The sequence below is a fragment of the Euprymna scolopes genome, chromosome 21 (genome assembly GCF_053919585.1).
Source record: "Euprymna scolopes isolate OS-2025 chromosome 21, ASM5391958v1, whole genome shotgun sequence".
NCBI lineage: Eukaryota > Metazoa > Mollusca > Cephalopoda > Sepiida > Sepiolidae > Euprymna > Euprymna scolopes.
The window spans coordinates 10,469,483-10,493,613 of record NC_136502.1 but is presented as its reverse complement, the minus strand read 5'-3'; the positions used below and the strand labels follow the sequence as shown (position 1 = coordinate 10,493,613).

General features: G+C 31.0%; 1 protein-coding gene across 5 annotated transcripts in view; it reads left to right on the top strand.

Annotated features, from left to right (window-relative positions):
* Window positions 1-24,131, top strand: part of LOC145241996 (protocadherin beta-2-like) — a 36,151-nt gene that overhangs the window by 9,611 nt on the left and 2,409 nt on the right. Inside the window, exons 1-4 of one of the 5 annotated variants that reach the window (XM_080104881.1) lie at window positions 3,849-3,946; window positions 6,445-6,551; window positions 10,122-12,592; window positions 18,622-18,772. In XM_080104881.1, coding sequence (XP_079961007.1) covers window positions 10,181-12,592; window positions 18,622-18,772 — 2,563 coding nt within the window. In that variant the 5' untranslated portion in view covers window positions 3,849-3,946; window positions 6,445-6,551; window positions 10,122-10,180. Of the gene's footprint in view, window positions 1-3,848; window positions 3,947-6,444; window positions 6,556-10,121; window positions 12,593-18,621; window positions 18,773-24,131 lie in introns of those variants that run through there. The other 4 variants (XM_080104883.1, XM_080104880.1, XM_080104882.1 and 1 more) reach the window with 4 other exon arrangements.

The following is a 24,131-nucleotide window of genomic DNA, read 5'->3' as shown; positions in this document are numbered from 1 at the left end:
TATATATTACATATATATATATATATACATATATATATATATATATATATATACAATATATAATGCATATTCATTCACTGTTTACTTCAACACAATTGAATATATGAGTAGAGCTATATATATATATATATATATATATATATATATATATATATATATATATATATATATATATATATATATGTAACAAAGCAAAATTCATAAAGATAAGAAAAGCTCAACAATATTAAGAGGAGCAAACAAATATATTAAATGAAAGATGAGGAATCAAAGCTATATATAAAATTTTATTATATCATCAGAACTATAAGGAAAATTAAAAGGGGAAAATTAAGAAAAACCTCTTTAGGTCATGGCATTTTGAAGCCAAATGCTTCTCATCAGAAAACGAGAAGGGTCAGAATTATACAAAATGCAAATATACATAAAAACTGACTTTATAACATTTAGATATATAATAAGAATGAAGGAATAGGATAATATGGCAAGTGTAAATTGAAAAGGCAGTATATATATATATATATATATATATATATATATATATATATATATATATATATATATTTGTATGCAATAGTAAAAAGAAAAATATAGGTCACTGTGAAATAATAGAGATCATAAAAGAAAAGCCAATAATAAAAGAAGAAAAAGAAAAGCTAGGGAAGAGAGATGAGAAAGTGGAGAAAGAAGGGAAGGAGACAGAAAAAGCAAATAAGGGATACGAAAAAATACATGGTCTAAAGAGGTTTCTTTTTTCTTAATTTTCCCCTTGAATCTTCCTGATTATTTTGATGATATAAAAAAGTTGTACATAACTTTTATTCCACATCTTTCATTTAAGTGACCTTCTTTGTCTAAGGAACGGTTTCTACCAAACTGATTTTTACATTTTTTGTCTACAGACTTGAAACTTCATATACATATATCGGGGATTTTGACCTATGGAACAAATTGGATTTGTTTATTTAGCCGGTAAAAATAGCTGCTAAGGGATCAATTATTTTAAATTGAAATTTGGCAGGCGTAAATCAACTTAAAGTGCTCTTATACACATGCGAAAATATATATTTATACATTAATTTTGGTTAAACTTTAACGTTTTCTTATCCCTCTGACAATAGCTCAAACGGTAATGACGTAGGTTGTAGTGCTAAATGTTTTGATTTGGATTCTTTGCTGATGACACCAAAGTTTTTTGCTTTGTTACTTTTGAAATCACTAATATATATTGGGTCAATATAATAATCAATAGAGAATTGGTTCCATAATAGAAAAAATACAAATCTGTATAAATTAAAATATTATATTTAATCGTATTTTATGACTGGATTACACCGGGCGGACACTACTGCATATTGGGTACAATATAATAATCAATAGAGAATTGGCTGAATAATAATAAATACGAAATTTGCATAAATTAAAATATCATATTTAACCGTATTTTATGACCAGGCAACGCCAGGCAATTCCGAGCAACGCTGAGCAGCCTGCTAGTAGTAGTATAAACATATTTATGGCAGGTAAGCTATACAGAAATGTTTGCTCAAAGGAATTCATCAGACTAAATGCATTTAAAGGCTGACGAATTTCTTCATTGATAAAACGCAACCGATTCCGTGTAGCTTACTTGCTGTAAGTCTATTTTATACTACCATAATTATACATCCATTCAGTTGAAAGAAATAAAATCAACCACCGTGGTCTTTTTTTTTTTTTTTTAAGATCCGGCTGTCAAATGTCTTTTCTTTTTGATGGAGAGAAAAAAAAAACTGATTAATCCATCATCTGTTCTGCGTTATTCGTTGAGCGTCTCATACTAAGTATGCAGTTGCTCCCAACACGGAAGAACATCTTTTTTTTTTTTTTTTAGTTCTTTCAGCATTCCAGTTTTCCCCTCTTATTTGAATAGGCTTTCAGTGCTACATAATTGCAGCTGTAGTTGTGCGCTGGAGATATCAGTATTTGACTGATTTTGGAAAAAATAAATAAATAAAAAAGCGAAAGTCTTAAATTATAAGCAATAAAACAAAGCTAATTTTTTAAAAATTTCCTTAACAGATGATATTATTTTGTGTTACATATAAATTCATTTTTATGAAAGTGCATGTGATCTTGCATTGAATTAAGATATTTTCGCCTTTACCCTTGCGTGCGCACATATCGTGCTCTTTGCACCTTATTTATTCTTCGTTCTTAGATAAATTTTGTCGTTTGTTATATATAATAATGAAAATGAAAGTTATTATTGATATTTTCATAAAATAGAATTCCTTTAGATAGTTTGAAAGCTAGTATATATATATATATATATATATATATATATATATATATATATATATATATATATATATATATATATATATAAAGTTTATTACTATCCATACACATTCTCTTCATGTGTTACGATAGTAGAATGCAAAGATATGTGTGGAATCCAGATCCAGAGACTAAACTATTTTCACGATTGATAACCATCTGTGGCAAAAGATAAGTTTAAAAACATGATAAAATAAAATAACAAATGAGTTGAAATAATTTTATTTTGTTCTTCTGAAATAGATTATAATTTCAAATTAAAGAAAAAAGTTTTTTTGTTTTTTTTGTAATTAATCTCGTTTTCTGGAATTTGCGATGAGAATGAAAATTAATATATTTTCATATACTTTTTGATAAAATTAGCATATATATATATATATATATATATATATATATATATATATATATATATAGAGAGAGAGAGAGAGAGAGAGAGAGAGAGAGAGAGAGAGAAATAGATAGAAATGTATATGCATGGTTTTATAAATTTTTCATATATTTCTTAGTAGTTTCCAAAATCTCTGTATACATATTAATAAAATATTAAAGTAAGATGATTCAAAATACGTTAATCCTTAAAATCTATGTAAAAGACGTACACACACACACACACACACACACACACACACACATATATATATAATAGTGTGTGTTAATCTGTGTGTGAGGTGGGTGTAAAAGGGAAAGTTTATTCCCATTGACTGTCATATGATATGTGCCAAAGGGTGTTCATTCATTAATGTGCTTGAGAAAGTTCTGCTATTGTTGAGCGCGACACTTATCTGCTGCGGTTTCGGAGATGAAACAAAACAATAGTTTACTGGTGTTACCAAAACTACTCAACACCCAACTAAAGAAAACCAACAAAACCATCTGATGTTTTAACCCGACAGGGAAGAAAAAAAGGAAGACGAAAAAGCCCTGAGTATTTGATATTTTCATTTTATTCATAATTATTTTCTTGCCTGACTAAAGATAGTGGAGCGAGCGGTGGTGTACTGGTGTGGTTGGGTGGTTGGGTGTAGGTGACCATAACTGCATTTTTGCAATTGAAATCCTCTGCATTCCTTTTTTTTTTTTTTTTTTTTTTTTTTTGCTTCAGCATGATGTTTCGACCAATGTGTAGGTTTTCTTCCGATAATCTATCCCTTTAAGTCTTAATATTTTCCAACAGCTTCCCTTAAAATATCAGTGTCTTTCCACACTGACCCCTTACCGACGACTTCTTTATTCACAATTTTCTAACACCCTAAATAGCTGTCTCCATTCACAACTCATCATATACAACTTACGAACACACAATGTTCTTCTTTGGCGGCCTTTTTTCATTGTTTTGGTCTTTTCTTCTTGCTTTCCTTAGCTGGGTTTAGGGAATTTTTTTCGCACAAAAAAAAAAAAAAAAAAAAAAAAAAAAAATGAATAAATAAACAAAAAAAAAATACAAAAAAAAGTTCCTACTTTTTCTTCCATTCACAATTTGTAATACCTCCGTCATGTGTCAACCCTACTTTATTGATGGGTAGCCAACCTGATACCTTGTAGTAGAGCTGATGTGTGATTAGTGGATGTTCGTCTGGATCAAAATGCTCGTTTTTTATTATTAAGACTGAAACGGAATTTAAAAATGGTAAATATTTTCGACGATCGTTCAGTTATGCATTTTTATATGATTTGCAATACTTTGGAATTCATAACGGTACATTGATTTTTATTTATATTGCATTTTTTCTCCTTCTTTCTGCTTTAACCTACTTATATGAACAGATGATTTCTTATATATCAGCTGCAAAATTCAGGTGGAATTGACATAATTTCAGCTAAAACGCGGAGAGTAGATTTGCAAAACAAAGTGTTGAATTTATTTGTAATAATTTAAAACTGGAATTCTATCGTAAAGCAATTGTGTCCTCATATTTAACTTATGAAGCATCATTTTTTAATTTTCAAGTGGTTTTAACATTTTTTTTCCTTGCTGTTATGTTAAATATAATTTGTTTAGAGTAGCAAGTATATATATATATATATATATATATATATATATATATATATATATAAATGTACATATATTTATATATATATATAAATGTACATATATTTTTATAAATATACATGTATTTTTAAAAATACACACATATATAATATTTATATTTATATGTATATATGTATATATATACATATATATTTATATATATATATGTATTCATAAATATATATATGTAAATTTATATTTATATACATATATATATATGCATGCATATATATATATATATATATATATATATATATATATATATATATATATATATAAATGAAGTAAGAGTATAAAAATATATTTATGTGAATTGAGCTACACAAAAAGTTTGTTTCATTCCACCGAAGGAATTCTTCAGGCTAACCGGTAGTCTGAAGAATTCCTTTATTGAAATGAAACGTATACGTTTCTGTGTAGCTTACTTGTATATATTTTTTATTATTACTAAGTTTTTATCATGCAATAAGCACTATTGAAATAATACAACAACAAAAAATATACACGTAATATATAATCTTATAATTTAAGTGTATATATATATATATATATATATATATATATATATATACACTTATTCGAATCACGTAATAAGCATCGTTGTAATAACACAACACACAACAACAAAAATATATAGGCAATATATAATTGTGTGTATATATATATATATATATATATATATATATATATATATATATATATATATATATATTCTAATAATGAAATAAGCATTGTTGAAATAACACAATAACAAAACTATATACGTAATATATAATTTTATAAGCGTATGCATGTGTGTGTGTGTGTGTGTGTGTGTGTGTGTGTGTGTGTGTGTGTGTAGATTGAGTTAAATATGTAGCAGTTTATCCATACTATTAAAAAGAAAGAAACAATATTCTAATTGTTATATTTTCTTTAATGGATCATATGGCCCAAGTTTCGACCAATGAAACCTTCCTCAGAGCGTTAAGTTGACTGAGACATATTTATGTGTTGGAAAAAATGTAAATGTTTCTTTCGTAATATTGAAAACAAAATAAATATATGTAAATAAATATATACTTATAGCGCTCGTTTATTTCATTTTCAGTTCAAAATGATACATATCTGATATGCATAAGCGTATCTTAGCAGTTACATTTTTCGCTATGAATGAACAAACATACATTGAGTATACAACGAAATAACAAAGAAGTCAGCCTCTTTAGGAATTTGAACCCGTGATGATGAATGTATGTTACGTTTGACAGGAACATTTCATGTTTTGATAGGATTCAATGGCATAGTTTGGTATCAGATATCAATCTATATTTTTTATTTTATCTAACGAAAATAAAATTGCTTTAAAATCTTTTTTTTTTTTAAACATATTATTTACTTTTCTCCCTTTAAGAAAAAAAAAGGAATATTTTTCCTCTTTGTATTCGACGCGCATTCCTTTGTGTTGGTGGTGAGATGCTGCATGCTCCGCAATGCATCATCAGATGAACATCCAGGAAATTGTCTATCGAAAAAAAATGGACTTTTAATCCAGATGTATGCATATTGAAATCAATAAAACAAATTTCAAACCATGATTTTTTTTAAAAACAGATAAACTATTCCGTATTGAAATTAAAAACTAGGGCATTTGGGTGTTTATTATGACTAATTGTAATTAATAAAATTTGTTGCTTGTCATAGATCATTCATTTTTTAAAATCATTCTTGAATTTATACAACTATAATATCTAATTTTATGCAATTTGCGATTATTTTTTATTTTATGCACTTTATTGAAAAAAGATTTATATATATATATATATATATATATATATATATATATATATATATATATATATATATATATATATATATAATATATTTCAATGCATTATCAAAATCGATCCTGTTGTTTAACATTGATTTATTTGGATATTTGATAACTTATATATATATATATATATATATATATATATATATATATATATATATATATATATATATATATATATATATATATATATATATATAACTTTTCACTTTTGAAAAATTTTATGCTAAAAATGTTGGTGCTTTAAAATAAATATAAAATATAACAAATAATTTCTTTCTAGATAAAAAATTGTTTCACTGTGGACTGGAATCAAACTAGAGAGGGAAAGCCAGAAGTCTTATAGCAGCAGCTGTGATTGAATTCTTAACATATTTCCACCAAACACAAGCACGTAACATGCGTTCTTTTTGTTCCTTTATTATCATTATTATTATTATTATTATTATTATTATTATTATTATTATTATTATTATTATTATTATTATTATTATTATATTACTCAGAATGTGTATATTTCTCAAGTAATTCTTATCCTAATTAATTTTATTGTCTTTCTTATGCAAATAGTTCCTGTTGATATTTACATGCATAATTATTGTATTTATTTGGTTTAAAATTTTTGTTTTATTTACTTTTAAAAATCTAAATGCATATTTTAAGAATGGTTCTTATTATTTCTATAATTTTCTAGTTTGTAGGTCTCAATTCAGAATGGCTTGAAGAAATCTGTGATTGAAACTCAACTGAATTTATGTAACAATTCGGCAGGATATATATATGTGTGTGTGTGTGTGTGTGTGTGTGTGTGTGTGTGTGTGTGTGTGTGTGTGTGTGTGTGTGTGAATTTTCAAAATTTAAATAAAACCAAAGTTAAGGACATAAATAGGTTGATTGGCATTTGCGATATTACAGTTTATAACTTGGTTTAATATAATCTCTATACCTATAAAATAAATGTTGGAAGCATAATAGAAACTACATAAAAAAAAATATATGGTAAAAAACTACTTGTGGTCACTTTTTCGTATTACACCATCCGTCAGCTCTGTTCATATCAAGTATCATACATATCAACAATTATGCAGTTAATAAAAAAATACACAAAGTTGTTTTCATATTACAAATAATACATGGTTATCAATAATATTCTTCACAATGATGCTATTACAATATACATAATAACATCCATTAGACCTTTTCATATAAGACTTAATATAAAAGATTATGTAATGCATTTCACTTTTGTTTTTTGATGCAGATATTTTTTTTTGTATTTAATTAAAGAGAAAACTTGCATCTTTATTATTGGTTCTCATGTCCCGTCTCGTTTGATGTTAAGTAAAAAAGTAGGTCAGTTACCACAGAAAGATGGGCATCCGTTTCTTAGTCTTTTTTTCTTATGAATATTGCTTAGACAAATTATTTTGTTTACAAAATGCATGAACTCATATAAAACAGCATCTTCCTTGCAGAGGTTATTAATTTTTTTTTAATACATTCAATTTCCATTTATTTTCAATGTAGGTTTTACTTACTATTTAAGTCAAGAGTCAGTTTTGCAAAAATATATTCATTTACAATTTAAATTAAACATTGTTCTTGTAAAAAAAAAAAATAATACTTTTAAATAAATAATTAATTTACAATCTATTTTATTCCTACCAAATAGCACCTTCCTTCCAATATTTGTGTGTATACACTTTTAGTTAACAGTAATAGGAAGACTGGATATTGATTGGGGTTGAATAAGGATGACTACTATGTTTTCTTTCACTATGCTCGAATTACTTTGTTTTTACTACCTCCTCCATCTTCAGCTTATCTAAAAAATAACAACAAAAGGCTATAAATTTTCAAAAACTATCTAAATTTCTTATACATATGGTTTACATTTCGTTAAAATTAGATATACTTTTTACGTTTTGAGGGATTTCTGTCTCCATGGACCACTTAGAGTTAGAGGCATATACATATTTGGCATACAGACGGGCCGCTTCCATTGTCTTCTCCAGAAATTTAAATACATAGGATTTAAATTAAACTTTCATAAACATAGGATATATTTGAAGCTTTTAGAGGGGTTTTGATCTTTAGAAATATTCTAGGACCACTTCCATTGCCTTCAGTAAATTTTACATAAGAATATATTTTTTAGAATTTTGTGTAGATTTTTTAACGTTTCTTTCTATAGGAAACGAGTGAAAATCATACATACATACACAGATACATTGAGTTTCATATGAATAGATTACCCCCACGCCTATTTTTTTTTAAATCCTTGCTTTTACACAAGAATGTTGCTGATCTTTCAATAACTCACATTAAATATTCATTATTATTTGCAAATTTAATAATTAGAGTACACTATAATTGATGCTTAAAGGTAAATCGACTAGCATATTTATATGGGGGTTCAGGGATGGGAGCATGAGTTTCTTGTTTTTTTCTTTTAATTTCTTGTACAATGCCTCTGCATAAGCTCTGATAGTTCTGATAATGGAGATTACTTTCTGTAAAACGAATATATCTCACTTTGTCGACTAAGCTCCAACCCCTGTCACATCGCCACATTGTTGCATCTTTATGCCTGTTTTACAAATATTTTAATGAAATGTGCTCTGATTAACTTGTTGCATTTGTACCCCCTTGATATACATATACCCGAAAAATCCAGTTAGCAACAAAATCACACTCCTTCACTGTTGAGGTCCCTAGAAAGCTTTTTACTCTAATAGTTTCTTCCCATCGAACAGCTAAACATTGGAATTCCCTTCCTGCTACTTGTTCCCTTACTGTACTGATATGCAGAAGTTGAAACGTAATGTAAACCAACATCTTGTTAATCTTTCCTAAGCATGGTCCCAAATAGTAGCCCCTTACATCCAAGTGACAATATGCCTTGTAAGAGGTGAACATGAGTAAATTAAAGTAATTTCAGATGCTGCCAATGACGTCTGAGAGGATAGAAAGACCAAGGAGAAATAGCATCATGTATAATTCAACTGGAATCATGCAAAGAATACTGAAATCTAGGAGAGGCTTATTGTTATTTCAATTCCAGAGAGAGCCACCTGTTTGTACCAGTGAGAGATCACTGACATGATAACTAGTGAGGAGGAAATAATAAGTATCATTCATTTAATACATTTACATTTATTGCATGTATTTATCATTAATAGAAAAGGAACTCTCTATATCTCTACTATTATATAAAAGTCACTTTGTGTGTGTGTGTGTGTGTGTGTGTGTGTGTGTGTGTGTGTGTGTGTGTGTGTGTGTGTGATTTCCTTTCTCATAAGTTCCAAAACGGCTGAGCCTATCTTTTGCAAATTTCCCACAAAGCTAATTTATATATCTGTCAGTGTTCTTAGATATGGTTTGTACAGAAATTCATCTGATAAATATTGAAAATCGAAAAAATCCGATCTTAAAAATAGTCTTTCTCTTATAGATAAAAAAGAAAAGATTTTACAGAAAATAAAATTATTTCCCTTGGCTGGTGTAACGTAAAATATTCCCCTGTAAAAATTCTTCGTTTTTATACATAAGAGAAGAAAGACTATGTTTAAGATTGTCAAGCTCAAATATCTGTTGACATGATATTGTAAACAAGCACAGTTAGAATTTGATGAACGACATTATCATTATTATTCTTTTTTTTTTTTTTTTTTTTGCAAATTACTACACCAGACAAATTATAATGATCAATAGAGAATTGATTCTATAATAACAATATATAATCCTAAATTAAAATATCATGTTTAAACATATTGTAAGGCCGGACAATGCCGGGCGGTTAGCTAGTTGATTAATAAGAGGAGATTCTATAATTTGTAGCAGAACATATTTATAACAATGTATTATGAAACGATGTGGTCAATTAAAAAAAATAATTTTGTGCATTTAATTTTGTCACAAAAAGAAGAGAAATGCTAATTTCTGTTTTTATCTTTACAGATAACGTGGTGATTTTGTCTAACATCTTCAATCTGGATGGATTTTACCTTACCAGGAACATGTTGGTACCAGTGTGCGTACTACTGTGTATACTACTTTCTGCTCTCCACATGTGTTTCTGTGTGGATCTCACCTATACTGTGGAAGAAGGGAAGAGTCCAGGCAGCTATGTGGGAGACATTGCTGCTGACTCACACTTAATGGATGATATTCGGCCCCAAGACCGCAGCCTTATCACATTCAACCAGTTGCAAGTCAGACTGCCCGGCAGCTCTCAGCTATTCAGTGTGAACAAAAAGACGGGAAAACTGTACACTGCTCATATATTGGATGCAGAATCTATGTGCAAGCATAGGAAAGAATGTTTTGAAATGGTTGAAGTGGCCATCCAAAGAGGTGCTTCTTTCATGAAAGTCTTAGAGACTAAAGTCATAATCCAAGACGTTAATGACCATATACCAGAATTTCCTTACAAACGGGTGAATATAGAATTTTCTGAGGAATCTACCAAGGGGACAAGAAGATCTATCCCCAATGCTGTTGATAAAGATATTGGGGTGATTAATTCACAGATTAATTACCAACTTAAAAAGAACGCCAATGACCCATTTACGTTATCAATATCTGAAAGCGTGGATGGAACATCAAAACTAGGAATCAACTTAGAAGAGACACTAGACAGAGAAGTGCAAGATTCGTATATGGTTCAAGTAATTGCCAAAGATGGAGGATCTCCATCAAAGCAAAGCATACTGGACGTTTACATTTTAGTTACAGATGTCAACGATAACCCTCCAATCTTTTCGCAAAATTCCTACAATGTTTCAATTAAGAACGAACCAAGTGAGACATCAGCTGTAGCCATTTTGTCTGCAAGAGATGCTGACTATGGTAAGAATGGTCAGATTTCTTATCAGTTTAGTTCAAAGACATCGGAAATTGCAAAATCTCATTTTGAAATCAATGAAGTAACTGGGGAAATTTTTCTAGCTAAAGGATTTACATTAGAGCAAGAATTAACACATGAATTATATATTGAAGCAACAGATGGTGGCATTCCTCCGTTGAGCTCGATAGCATTAGTTCTAGTGAATGTGATCAACCAGCAGAATAATGCTCCAACGATAGATGTTAACTTTGTCTCAAAGTTGATAGAAAATACTGTTTCCATTCCGGAAAATATAAAAGTTGGCAGCTTCATAGCTTATGTAAGAGTGATTGACCCGGATGTTGGACAGAATGGAGAAGTCAGCTGTGTTCTGCATCATGACAAGTTCCAACTGCAGAGCCTAAGTAAAAAACGATACAAAGTAACCCTGAGAAAGTCATTAGACCGTGAAACAGATGATCGCCATGATATCACAATTACATGCCAAGACAAAGGTGCTCCACGTCTTCATAGTGAAAGTAAGTTTATCATACGTGTTGTAGATGTAAACGATGTACAGCCACAGTTCTCTCGGAAGATATACAAATTTAGCATCAAAGAAAATGAAAGAGCCAAGTATGCTGTGGGTTACATCAATGCTACAGATCCTGATCTCGGACCTGGAGATAAGCTTTCTTATTCTCTCCGATCCAACGACAAGCATTTTCTACCTTTTCAAATAAACGACCATGGATTGATAACTACAGTTATGTCCTTGGACCATGAATTTCAAAACATCTATGAATTTCAGGTTTTCGTAAAAGACAATGGGAAACCACCCCTCAATAACACTGTGAATGTCATTGTCGAAGTGAGGGATGAAAATGACAATGCACCTCATTTTACCTATCCAAGCGTTAACCCTTTTACAATGGATGTGGTTTATTACCCGCATCACACTAAAAATATAACCATCCTAAGGGCAGCGGATCGAGACAGCCGGCAGAATGCATTTCTGAAATATGAAATCACTGCAGGCAATGATAAACAATTGTTTACAATCAACCATTACACTGGTTTGTTAACTTTTACACGTGTAGTCACGCAACAGGATGCAGGAACTTACGACCTACAATTTGTTGTCATGGATAGTGGCAACCCATTCCAATCTGCTACGACTAATTTAACTTTGGTGCTGTCTGTGAGCAACAAAACATTCACAATTGACAATGTTGTGCCCATACAGGCCGACGAAGCTGAGAAAAATATTCAATTAGATTTTCTAATCGCTATAGTGTCAGTAGCTGTAACAATATCGGTAGTAATTACAGCTTTTATTTCCATCTGCTATATTCGATACAACACTCGGAGAAAGGACTCACAAAGAAGCGGAAAGAACTCTTCAAAAATATGTGAACAGCGACAGCTGATGTTCCCTTCAAATCAGGCTACTTCTTTTACTGATGCTCCGACCACCTGGATAGAAGAGACAGACATGGTCAGGAGTGGTCATCTTGCAGATTCGAGAAAGGGGAGTAGCATGAAACACAAAGGTGCTGCATCAGGAATGGATCTCCAGACAGCTGCGGAGGTTGTGTATCAGGTTAGATCACAAGACATCTTTTTTGTTCTTTCAATTAAAATGTTGGTAATTCATTGCAATAATAACACCATGGAAAAAAAATGCATTATATTATTTCTTTAAAAAAAAAAAAAAAAAACAATTTTTGAAGTGGAAACTGCAATAGTCATAACATATTGTACATGTTGATCATGAATATCTTATTTTCGTTATTTTTTAAAATTATTTTTGTCTTAGTCTTTATTTACGAGCTGGTGTTCCAAAATTAATGCCTCCTATTTTTTTTATTCTGCCCAAATGGATCAGACAGGGTTGCAAATTGTTATGATGACTGAACTGATGCATTCATGACCTGAAAATTTCATCACTCTGTTGCAGATATTGATTGTGTGAAACTCCAAGAAAGCAACCCCCTTTCATGGACGTGCATCAAAAGCAGAGATGCATCATTGGATTCCTGGCAAAAGTGCATTGAGAATGTTGGTGGCTATGTAGAAAATTAAATTCTGAAGCAGAAAAGGTCGCTTGTTTTAATGATACCACTCTTATTTGAGTTAAAAAAAAAATAGGAGGCTTTACTGCTGGAACGACCCTCATATTATATAATACTATTTTGGGTATACGACTACAGCAGCATAAAAGGCTCACTATTTTGATGTTTGGATGATTCATGTACTTTATTTCATGTGCTTCATTCATTTAAGCATCAGTTGAAAATTCACTTTTGATGCTGCAATCTGTTGAATGACTTTTAGAAATTGATTTCCACTCTGGCCATGTCTTTATTTATCCTTCTTTCTCTTAAGTCCACCCTAATCACTTCTAATCATGTTTTCCTTTTACTTGGTATTGCATTTACCATGGATCGATTGAGTCGGCTTTCTTCCAAAAGAGGAAGTCTCTCGGGAATATAAAATTCACAAACACTCCTAAATCACACATATATATCCTACTCAGATGAAACAACATCCTTTTTTGTAGTTTTCTTTGTAGGAAGGTGTCAGCATCCTCCCACATAGAGCGCCTTGTATTTTGAAATGGTCACCCATCACTGCTCAAGTTCAACATTACTTAACTTCAGTGATTTTTTCCCTGGCCTTCCTTTGCCAATTGACCTTGCTTCTCTTGCTATCTAGACCTGCTACCTCAACTGTCCTATATCTACTGACTTAAGAACTCTCATCCGAATGGCAAATAGAATGAGTATTTTACGCTACCATAGTTTTAATGTAAACACAAACAACATGTAATTTATGTAATTTTAAATAAAAATTAAAAGCACAAAAGATACATAATTTTAGTATTGAAATGCACATATATTCTAAGAGTTTATGATTATTAGATTGCTTACTCCAAAAATTGGTTAACACGTCTGATTCTAATAAAATAGCACAGTGATTAATAGTTCACATAATTTACAACCAGTATCCTTTCTTATTGTTTCAAATACTCTATCTCTTGATCCTTCCTCAGGTGTCTGACATACAGTAACCTACTCACAATAAGAAAAAAAACAGACCTTTATTTAATTTCTTGAAACTCATTATTATTTAACTGTACTTGAGTCTTAAGAAGGAAAGAATAAAAAGAAATCTATTTTGTTAACACATACTAAATTATTCAGTATCAATGTGGCAACATGTGTTGTATATTAAAGTTCTGAATTTTTTAGATGAGGGCTGATTTGTTTATATTACTTGTATTGATTAGACTATTGTTCTCATCTTATGTGTGAAATTTTGATCTTTAATAGAGTTGCCTCCCCTTTGGGAACCAATTTCAGCCATAAGACAGAGACTAACTCCAAGCGTATGAAAATATCTATGGAGCCAGTAACTTTTCTCCTTTCTTTTCAAAACAATTTACAAACATGCCTGAACATGGTTGAAGGCCAAACCGACCGAAACGTTGCAAAAATAACACTCAAGATGAGAACAGTAGTCTGATCAATACATGTGTTGTATATCTTTCAAATGAAGGAATCTTGATATCTATCTCTATTTCTTATGAGCCAAGATTATTGATGTTCTTTGGATATTATTCTCACGTAGGCTACTATATTTATGTATAATAGAGAGAACAACGATTTTCACTGGAAAAATATTTCAGTTAAACTAATTTCTTGTCCATTTCCTTAATGAAGAATTGCTTTTGGTTGGACTATCGTTACAGGAGGTTTAAACACTTATATCTACTACTACTACTACTACTACTACTACTGATGATAATGATTTTTTTCTTTAAAACTACCTGTGTTGATTATCATTAGACCTACCAGCAGATCTACTTTCTGATTCTATGATAAAATCCTGTCAATCATATCTGATAACCTTTTGAATTTAGCAAACAATATTTACATGTAATTTGACATTATTTATTTATTTATTTAGTTGCCTACTGTTATCTTCATCTTAGTAATTGTTGTTTTACGACATTTCGGTCAATTATTCCTCTGGCCTTCATCAGGTGGTTAACTGCAACGGGATAGGAATGTATCTTAACTGATTAACTAAAATAAAATAATATATAATTTGGTATGGGCCTGACGATGGAAGATCAGATAAGAACAAAAAATTTGGAATTATAAGACCAAAAAATCCAACGGTGATTGCCCTTTGGCATCTGTGGTGCAGTGGATAGTAGCGTTGAATCTCTATGGTTTCACGTAAGCATTGTCTGAAGATAGCGGTTTCAATCCTACCCAAAGCCAACCGGAGGATTAGTTGATCAAAAACAAAATGAGACGACGACAACTATGGAAGGTAGTAATCACAGAGGACATAGTAAAGAGACGTAGCATTCCTATTCCAATGCAGTTAACTGTCTGATGAACGTCAGAGAAATAGTTGGCCGAAACATTGTAAAACAACAACAATGAAGATGAGGATAACAGTCTGCAAACAAAAAAACAAATATACAAATCACTCATCTCAAAGGATTCCAATAATAAAATAATAATTTTACATTTTTATCACATATCCTTGCTGGGCTGCCATCTTCATTTTATGTCACACATGAATGACTGGAGATGGGATTATAATGATCACAAAAACAAGTTATATGATGCTTCAGAATTTTTTGAGATGATGATTCATGATTTGTATTATTAGGACTACTGTTCTCATCTTCACTGTTATTCTCACAAAGTTTTAGCTGATGTACCTCCGGCCTTATTCAGGTACATTTTGGGAATCTATAAGAAATGTTGATATATCTTGCACGATTAGATTGTTCTCACTCCACCATCCATGATTGGGTAAAGAACTTAATTTTAATCTTATTTTTTGTTAGTATCATCTGTAGTGAGACTTGAACCTTCAACCTCCAGAAAACTGTCAGCTGAAACTAGTTAACATCATTATTTGTTGTGCCATATGTCTGCATGGCAGTCTTCTAGAGGTTAAAGGTTCAATCTCCACTACAAGCAATACTTAAAGAATAAAATAAAAATCAATTATGAAAAAAACAAAGAAAGGAAATGAAATAGATTTGGCGCTATTTGCGTTTTGAATTTCTAACGACTATGTTCGTTGGGAAAGCAAAAAAACAAAAACAAACATTTTTCACTATTCACCAATAGCATCCAGTGTGAATGCACTTGAAGACACTCGGGGGTTACATTAGCTGAAACGTGGAAAAAAACAACCAAGATAATAGTCCAAACAATCTAAATAATAAAACTCAGTTACTTAAGACTTCTACTAGGTCATAGCTGATGAAATAACAACCATCTACTCTCACATATTAAATAATAGATTCCGTTCAAAATTCCATATAGATTCACAAATTCAGCATAAATATTCCCACGTTCAACATTATGCGCCTGAAGAATAATCCAAATAATTTAGCTCCAAATCTGATTTAGTTTTTTTTCCACAGAAGAGATGTTGTGAGTTTGCCTGTTTATTTTCATTGTAAGTACTCGTCTGAGCTTCAATCTAGAGTCCCCTCTTGCGAAACGTTCACAAAAACTACTCGCCTAACTACAACCACTATCAACAATTCCCTCACTCTCTATCTGTGCCTAAATCTAAACGCAGATTACATGAACAAAGTTTTTACTTAGATCTGACTGTCTGTGGAACTCTGTTCCGCTGGCTTCCTTTCCAGCTGATTAAAATATGGTCGTTCAATGTAAACAAGTTCCTGTTGAGCCGTCCCCTTAAATAATCAAATTATACAATCACTAACGATTACTACGCTGTTGTCTCAATGACAATCATTTAGTCAATAACCCTTATCCTTGAATGGCCTTTGGACCTTGATAAGTGGTGACTCCATTGTAAAATAAAAACCATTGTATGAACTATGGTATTAATCATTCATACTTCCACATACTTAAACTCCACCAAAGCAGCTATCACTGAAATGCCTGGTATATCTTAAATCAAGTTCAAAAAGAAAGTTTGTCTCACTTCTCATCTATAATGTCGCAGCCACATCCTCATCATTGAATATACAAAATTAATTTCAGGTATTAGAAAGTTCAGGAAATAACACTTAAAAAACATTCATTGAGCTCAGGTGAAAATGCTTTTCAATTTTTTTTCAATTTGCTTCAGATGGTCAAAACCTGTTGAAATATTGACATCCAGTGCCTCAGATATTTTTCTGACAACTTGATGTGAGTTTTGTTCAACAATTGATTTCAAAGATTCTTTATCAAGAATTAATGATTGTTCGATAAACTTTTACATCTTCAAGCCTCTCATTACCACTATGGAATTTCTTAAATCACCGTCTGCTCACTAATCATTTGTAAATCCATAACTAGCTGATGTTTCAGAAACTTTACAATCGAGTTGGAACCTCCAGAAAAAAATATTAATTTCTTTTTTATTCCGGGCTTATATCTGTCAAAATTGTTGACTGAAAGAAAATATTGGTTGCAAACCCATGATGCTATTATGTAATAAGTAAAATTTTAAACTAAATTAGAATAAAAAGAATGCAGAGATGTAACAAATAGACTCAGACTAAAGCAACTTAAGATATAATGGTGGAAGCAGATATGCAGTTTCACTTTTATTGATTCAATACATGTGGGTATATATATATATATATATATATATATATATATATACACGAGCAAACAGTTAATAAAACATGTTAAAAAACACTTTGAAATGAGTTAAAAACATATTTAATCTGAAAAGGAAACACTAGATAAGTGGATAGTCCTTAATCCGCGGAGTTTCGAAGAAATACTTTCCTTCTCATCAGAGGGTAGGAATTAGCAAAATGCGGGATCGGATTTTGCATGCAAAAGAATTTGATGAAACAACAAGTAAATCAAAGATCTTACTTGATAACAAAAAAATGAAGCAGAGGGAATATGGTGAAGAAAAAGCTGATTACACATGAATGGATAGTCTGGTGGAAGATAAATAATCCAGTGACGGTAAAATCCAAATATATAACTTCAAGAAAGTTAATTGAATTTCCATTTGCACAAGTAAAATCCAAGGAAATCCCGTAAGTGGAAGATGGTCCAAAATAATCCAAAGGCAGAAATCCATGGAATAATTCACAAAAATGTGTACAAGGGAAAAAAGGAAAAAATTCCAATAATATTAATAAAAGAAAAATAAGATATGCTTTTCACTCTACTGCCAAGACATAAATATTTATGTCTCGACAGTAGAGTGAAAAGCATATTTTATTATATATATGTATATATATATATATATATACAATATTTTACAATATGTTCTTACTTGCATCAGGCAGTCAGGTGGCATATCCGTGATTTCAGAACATCTCCCCTTCGTCAGGCGTGTGTGACTTTCAAATATGCATGATGGGTCCTATTGTAGACTGGGTGAATTCACAGAGATTTGGAGTCATTTTGTTATCAATATTCATTGATATTCTACGTGTATGGCCTTTTGATGACTCATATAAAAGAATAGGCTGCTGAAAAAATAACATTTCTCTTCATGGCATTGTAAAATTAAAAAGAATCTACTGATATGTTTCTATCTCTACTTATTTTGCATATCATGTTATCTAAAAGATTGCACACCATATTTGTCTACATTGCGTTGCAGGAAATTGGAACTTCATCTGGTGGTAAACGACGCAAGAAAACGGCATTGATGTACCCTGACTGTCACAGAGTTGTATCGATGTTGTCTTCACATATAGAGAATGATGATGGCTATAACAAATCAAAACCAACACAAAATGAAGAAACACCAGGTATGTATAAAGAACATGGATATACTGGACAAAACCATTGATGAGTGGCCATTTTATAAGAGTGTGGGAAATATCAAGACTACAATTAGATTTGATACCTCATTTGAATTGGATTGATCTTTGAATATGTTTAAAAAGGCGGGGTATTTCATTTTAATTAGTGTCTATATAGAAGCTTTTTGCAAAGTTCTGTTTGTTGTTGGGGTTTTTTTTGGGGGGGGGGTTCTTGATATATGCAAAATATATAAAGAAAGAAACTGTTTTATGGATTTATGCTGAAAAAAAGGGATGATAAATATATTAAGGGAATTAAGTCTTAATTTCTTTATTTGGAATGTTTGAGTACCGTGAACAAATTATCTTTTTATATTTTGAGGAACAAAGAAAATTCTGAAAGTTGATGAAAGCATATTTAAAAAAGAATCTTTACAAAAATTTTTTTTTAGATTTGAATTGTAGTCATTCAGTGAAAATACATTTTTCATTTATCTTGAACAGTAGTAATGTTGATGCACAATGGTGTCCGTTGATAGTTTGTCTCTTTTTCAGGTAGTTTATCATAATTGGACTTTCAGAATCAAAACAAAACAAAAGTCATCACTTTGCCAATAGAACATTTTCAGGGTTAAATATTACTTTTTCCATTATTTGCTTTGAATATTTGATTCGAGTTCAAAGAAATCAATCCAGACTTCATCTTGAGTCACAAATCTGAAGTGGAAAATCTAATTCTGGTATTTGCTCTTGAATTGAATGAGCATCATAATTCCACAAAGAGAAAATTTCTACAGAATATCAAATTCATATGCACTCTCCAAACGCTGATGTATATTCTGGTCAGAGGAGATAGCAACAGCACTTAGTATATCTAAATGATCCCCATCTGCTTTTGACGTTATTTATCTTTGATGATTTACCAAGAACTGATATGTCGAAGGAATTATTTTGGATATTCTAAGAGTTTGTTTGTAAGTGAATTGTAGTCTGATATCTGTTCTTGAAACCCGTTTTTTCAGATTTCTTACTTATCTCTAAGATATCTGTCCAAACAATATGAACTAAATCAAAACTGATGCCTTAGCTTAATGGTTCCCAACCTGTGGGTCATGATCTTATTTGGGGTTGCGGTACCAATGACCTGGGGTCACCAATTGATTTGTGTGCGTGGATAAATTTGAAATTAATCGTGGATTTATGGAATGTATAGTTACTTCACGAACAAATAATCTATAATTCAATAATTGAAATATATGGCAGTTTGTTGTACAAAAACTGAATAGTATAATATATTTTAAAGATTGGGGTTGCTTCCTAATTGCTTGTTCTAAAATGGGTCGCCATATTTGAAAGGTTGAGAACCACTTCTTTAGATGTCTAACTGTACAGCAATTATATGTCATCTAAAGTAAAACTTGTTTTTTAGTGATTCAGACTTTTAAACGACTTGAACAAGGGGCATCTTCTACGTTATGCAATTTCAGTTCTGCAGCCCACTTCACAAATATATAGGAATGCAAGTTTTTAGCAATTATCCATCCCATATTCTCATGGATTTCCATTGGAAATATTTATATATTCTGTTGTGGATATTTTATGACTGTTTGAAGCCCTGTTTTGTCCACTTTTAAATTTATTTCACACCTATAACTTTTGTATAGTCTACAATCAGGACAAAATTGTTAGTGTGTTATCATAATACAAATGTTGAGCTATAGGTTTTATTTCTGGGTGAACCATCAAACCTTTTTAACGACTCTTGTATACTATATGGTTGTTTTACACACAAGGATGTAATTTAATCCCATTTTTCTATCTTCGTAATCACAGGGTCATATTGTTCTTGCCAATATGGTGAATTATCCTGTTGTTGAATTTTTTCCTGATAGATTACTGTATATACTTTTGTATGAGTCGATCTTGTGTATAAGTCAATATGCAGTTTAAGACCAAAAATTGTGTCATTTTCAGGTATTACCTGTGTATAAGTCGACTGTAGATTCTAGACAAATTAAATGGTCTGTCTCATGGTTCTTTCTTGCACAGATAATTTCCTTATTGGTGTTTTTTTTTGTAAGACAATAAATTGTTTCTCATCATCCGTGAGCGATAATATGTGCATTTATGCAAGTGTGATCTGTTAGATTTTCATATATAGAACCAACCCACTGCACACTTACATGCAACGAACGCAAATGTTGCTAATCAGACATTCTGATCAATGACATGCTGTAGATTCCAGGCGCAGTTAATGTTTTAGACATAATTTATGTCACTTATCATAATAACGTAAACACATACGTTGCATGAGCCGTAATATACTGTAATAATGTGAACACGTGTTAAGTGCCATTAAATTGTTAAAATTTGTTGAACTTAGGGGAGAACAACATATCGTAAATACTGCATTTCCTAACCTACTAAAAAAAGATAATACCATTATCGAATATATCATATCGAACTTAGGCTTATAGCCACGTCTAGAGAATGAACATTGCAAGAGTTATTCCGATTATTATTAAGCCTCCCACTGAAAAACCGCGCATTTGCTTACATGCTGGCAAACACACTGCAGTGGGGCTCGGAAGGAGGAGTACAATTAATTACTAGGATTACCGGTATATACCGAGTGCACAAAAAAAATGGCATTTTCTATGTTATGATCGAACGACAACATTTCCAAAAACATTACCTACGTATAAGTCGACCCCTCCTCACCAAATAACCTGAAAAGCATCTCCCAGAAATTCGACTAATACACAAGTATATACGTAGGTTCTAATTTCTTGAAAAATGGTGTTGCATTGTTGAATGCGTGATTCATCTAGTTAGAGAAAGGTTGTTTTTTTTATTCTTATTTTTGAGTTTCCGAAAGAGAACAAATCACTTTTGTAAAGGCTGAGTGTGATACTGACTGATGAACACAGTAAATGTTTATGGAAAATTATTTTTTAAAAACTCATAGTATATTATGATTACTCACTAGGAGTTTTCACACAGACCATCATCAAAGAATTCTCTTTGACAACAACCGGAGGTGTTTCCTAAAGTCTGAGTGACAAGTCTCCCAAGATTTCCAGTACTCACCACCTCTTTTATCTTTGTAAATTAGTTTGCTTTATCACAATAGCCGTTTACCATTGATTTTTCATTAGTAGCGACCATTGGTCTGCACTAGGATTTGAGTTGTAATAAGTCTCCTCAAGATACCAGTCCTCTTTGTACTCATCCAGCGGAGGTTTGGTTAGTGCCTTCCCTCCTTGGTTTTTCCATCCTCCTTGACCTTCCTCACTTATTTAGTGTGGCACTAGTTTATGATAACACTAAAAAAAATATTATTATTATTATTATCATCATTATTTTTATTATTATTGCTACTACTACTACTACTACTACTACTACTACTACTACTGCTACTACTACTATTATTATTATTATTATTATTATTATTATTATCATCATTGTTAGTGGGACCTGTGTGTATTCCATAGTGGCATCTTTTATATGTAATATATTGCTGCTGGGTATTCAACATGAATGGAGACCCTGCAATATTACTGTAACCCTTTTGTTAAAACTGTAAAAGTATTTATCTGCTAATCTGGTTAATGTAGTGTCAGAATATATCTGGTTATTAAGGATTATCTCCAATATAGGAGTCTGTGACTAGTACGGACGCCCGGTGTGAACGGAAACTCCACAATATCATTATACCATCTTAAGACAGAACAGATACTACTCTTAAAACCTAGCCAGAAAACCAAAAATGCATGTTTTAGTTGCATGTACCGACCAAAGGGACATCATTTCTTATTAAATTTTATTTTATTTTTTTACACTAAGTCTTTGGTGATGGGGAGATCCTATTTATTAAAAAGGAGGATAGAAGGTGATAACATACTACGAACATTAAATTAGTGTGTATATACATATATATATATATATATACATATATATATATATATATATATATATATACATATATATATATATATATAATTTAATGTTCGTAGTATGTTATCACCTTCTACCCTCCGTTTTAATAAATAGGATCTCCCGATCAAATAATTTATAATCTGGAAATCATGATCTATGTTGTACCTATGTTAAAGGTTCTACAGTATTAATATATAGATTTTAAAAATTTTCATTGTTTTTTGTCATGATGGAGGTTAGACGTTTTGTGAATAACTTCCAACTTTTCCTGTCTATTGCCATTTTGGTTGTGCCACCCATCAAGATCAGGTGATCATCAACTGATTTCCTCCTTGTATTAAACAACCTATAACATAGCTTTCGACTATCGAAATTATTGTGGAACAAACTTTTCAGCATTTTGGAAGATTGATGGCAGGTGCAATTTAGTTTGATACTAGTAGGGTGACCCGGTGTTGCCCGCAATTGAATGATGATCAACGAATGCTTCATACTCCCATTATTTTATTGCCATCAAAATCGGGGAAATCGCCCATTTTTCAATCAAATTTTATTGCACTGTAGAGAACATACTATTGTTTTTATAAAATTATTTTTTATATATAATGGCTTGAATACAAGTTTAAAATGCAAAAGTCAGGTATCATACTTCAATTGTGCTCTAAAAAGAAACATTCATTTTGAACACGCCCCTTTCATATTAAAGAACCTATAGATTTTATACTGTCAGCTCATGTGGTAATAAAACTTCTTAAATGCACTTGTGATATTAGGCTGTGTAAGGTGTTGGCTTTGGTCAAAATCGCCTGTTCCTTCTTTCACCAGATTATTTCGATTATTGATTAGCGATACTTACCGAAGACATTTCGATTAAAAAAAAAAAAAACTTATCTAAGAACACTGCCAGGCACATAAAATACCTTCATGTGAGATTTCATAAAAAATCGGCCCAGCTGTTTTCGAGTCCATACGGAACAAACTCACAGAGACACAGACAGTAGAAATAAGTATTTTGAACATACATATAGACAATTCAAAAAAAAGTACAATACATAGAGTCTTAGTGAAAGATTTCATATATGGATTGAGTGTCCCTCTGTTTAAATTGTATAATCCCATAAGAATTATTTTGACGAAATTCTTCGCTATATTTCCAGATGTTGTACATCCATTTTAAGCAGTATCTCAGAAATTTTATTTTATTTTATTCAGTGGATACCTTTACAAGTATTGCCTTGAGTATCTTATTTTATGCAATTTATGAAAAGCTGATTTCAATTTGATGATTATTGTGATGATTATTATTCGCATTGTTCTGTAGTTATCAAATTTCAGTATTGAAACATTCATACAGTAGAACCCCTGGATACAGTTTTTTCAGGTTACGATGTGAAATAAAATGTTTTTACCGACCCCTGGTTACGGT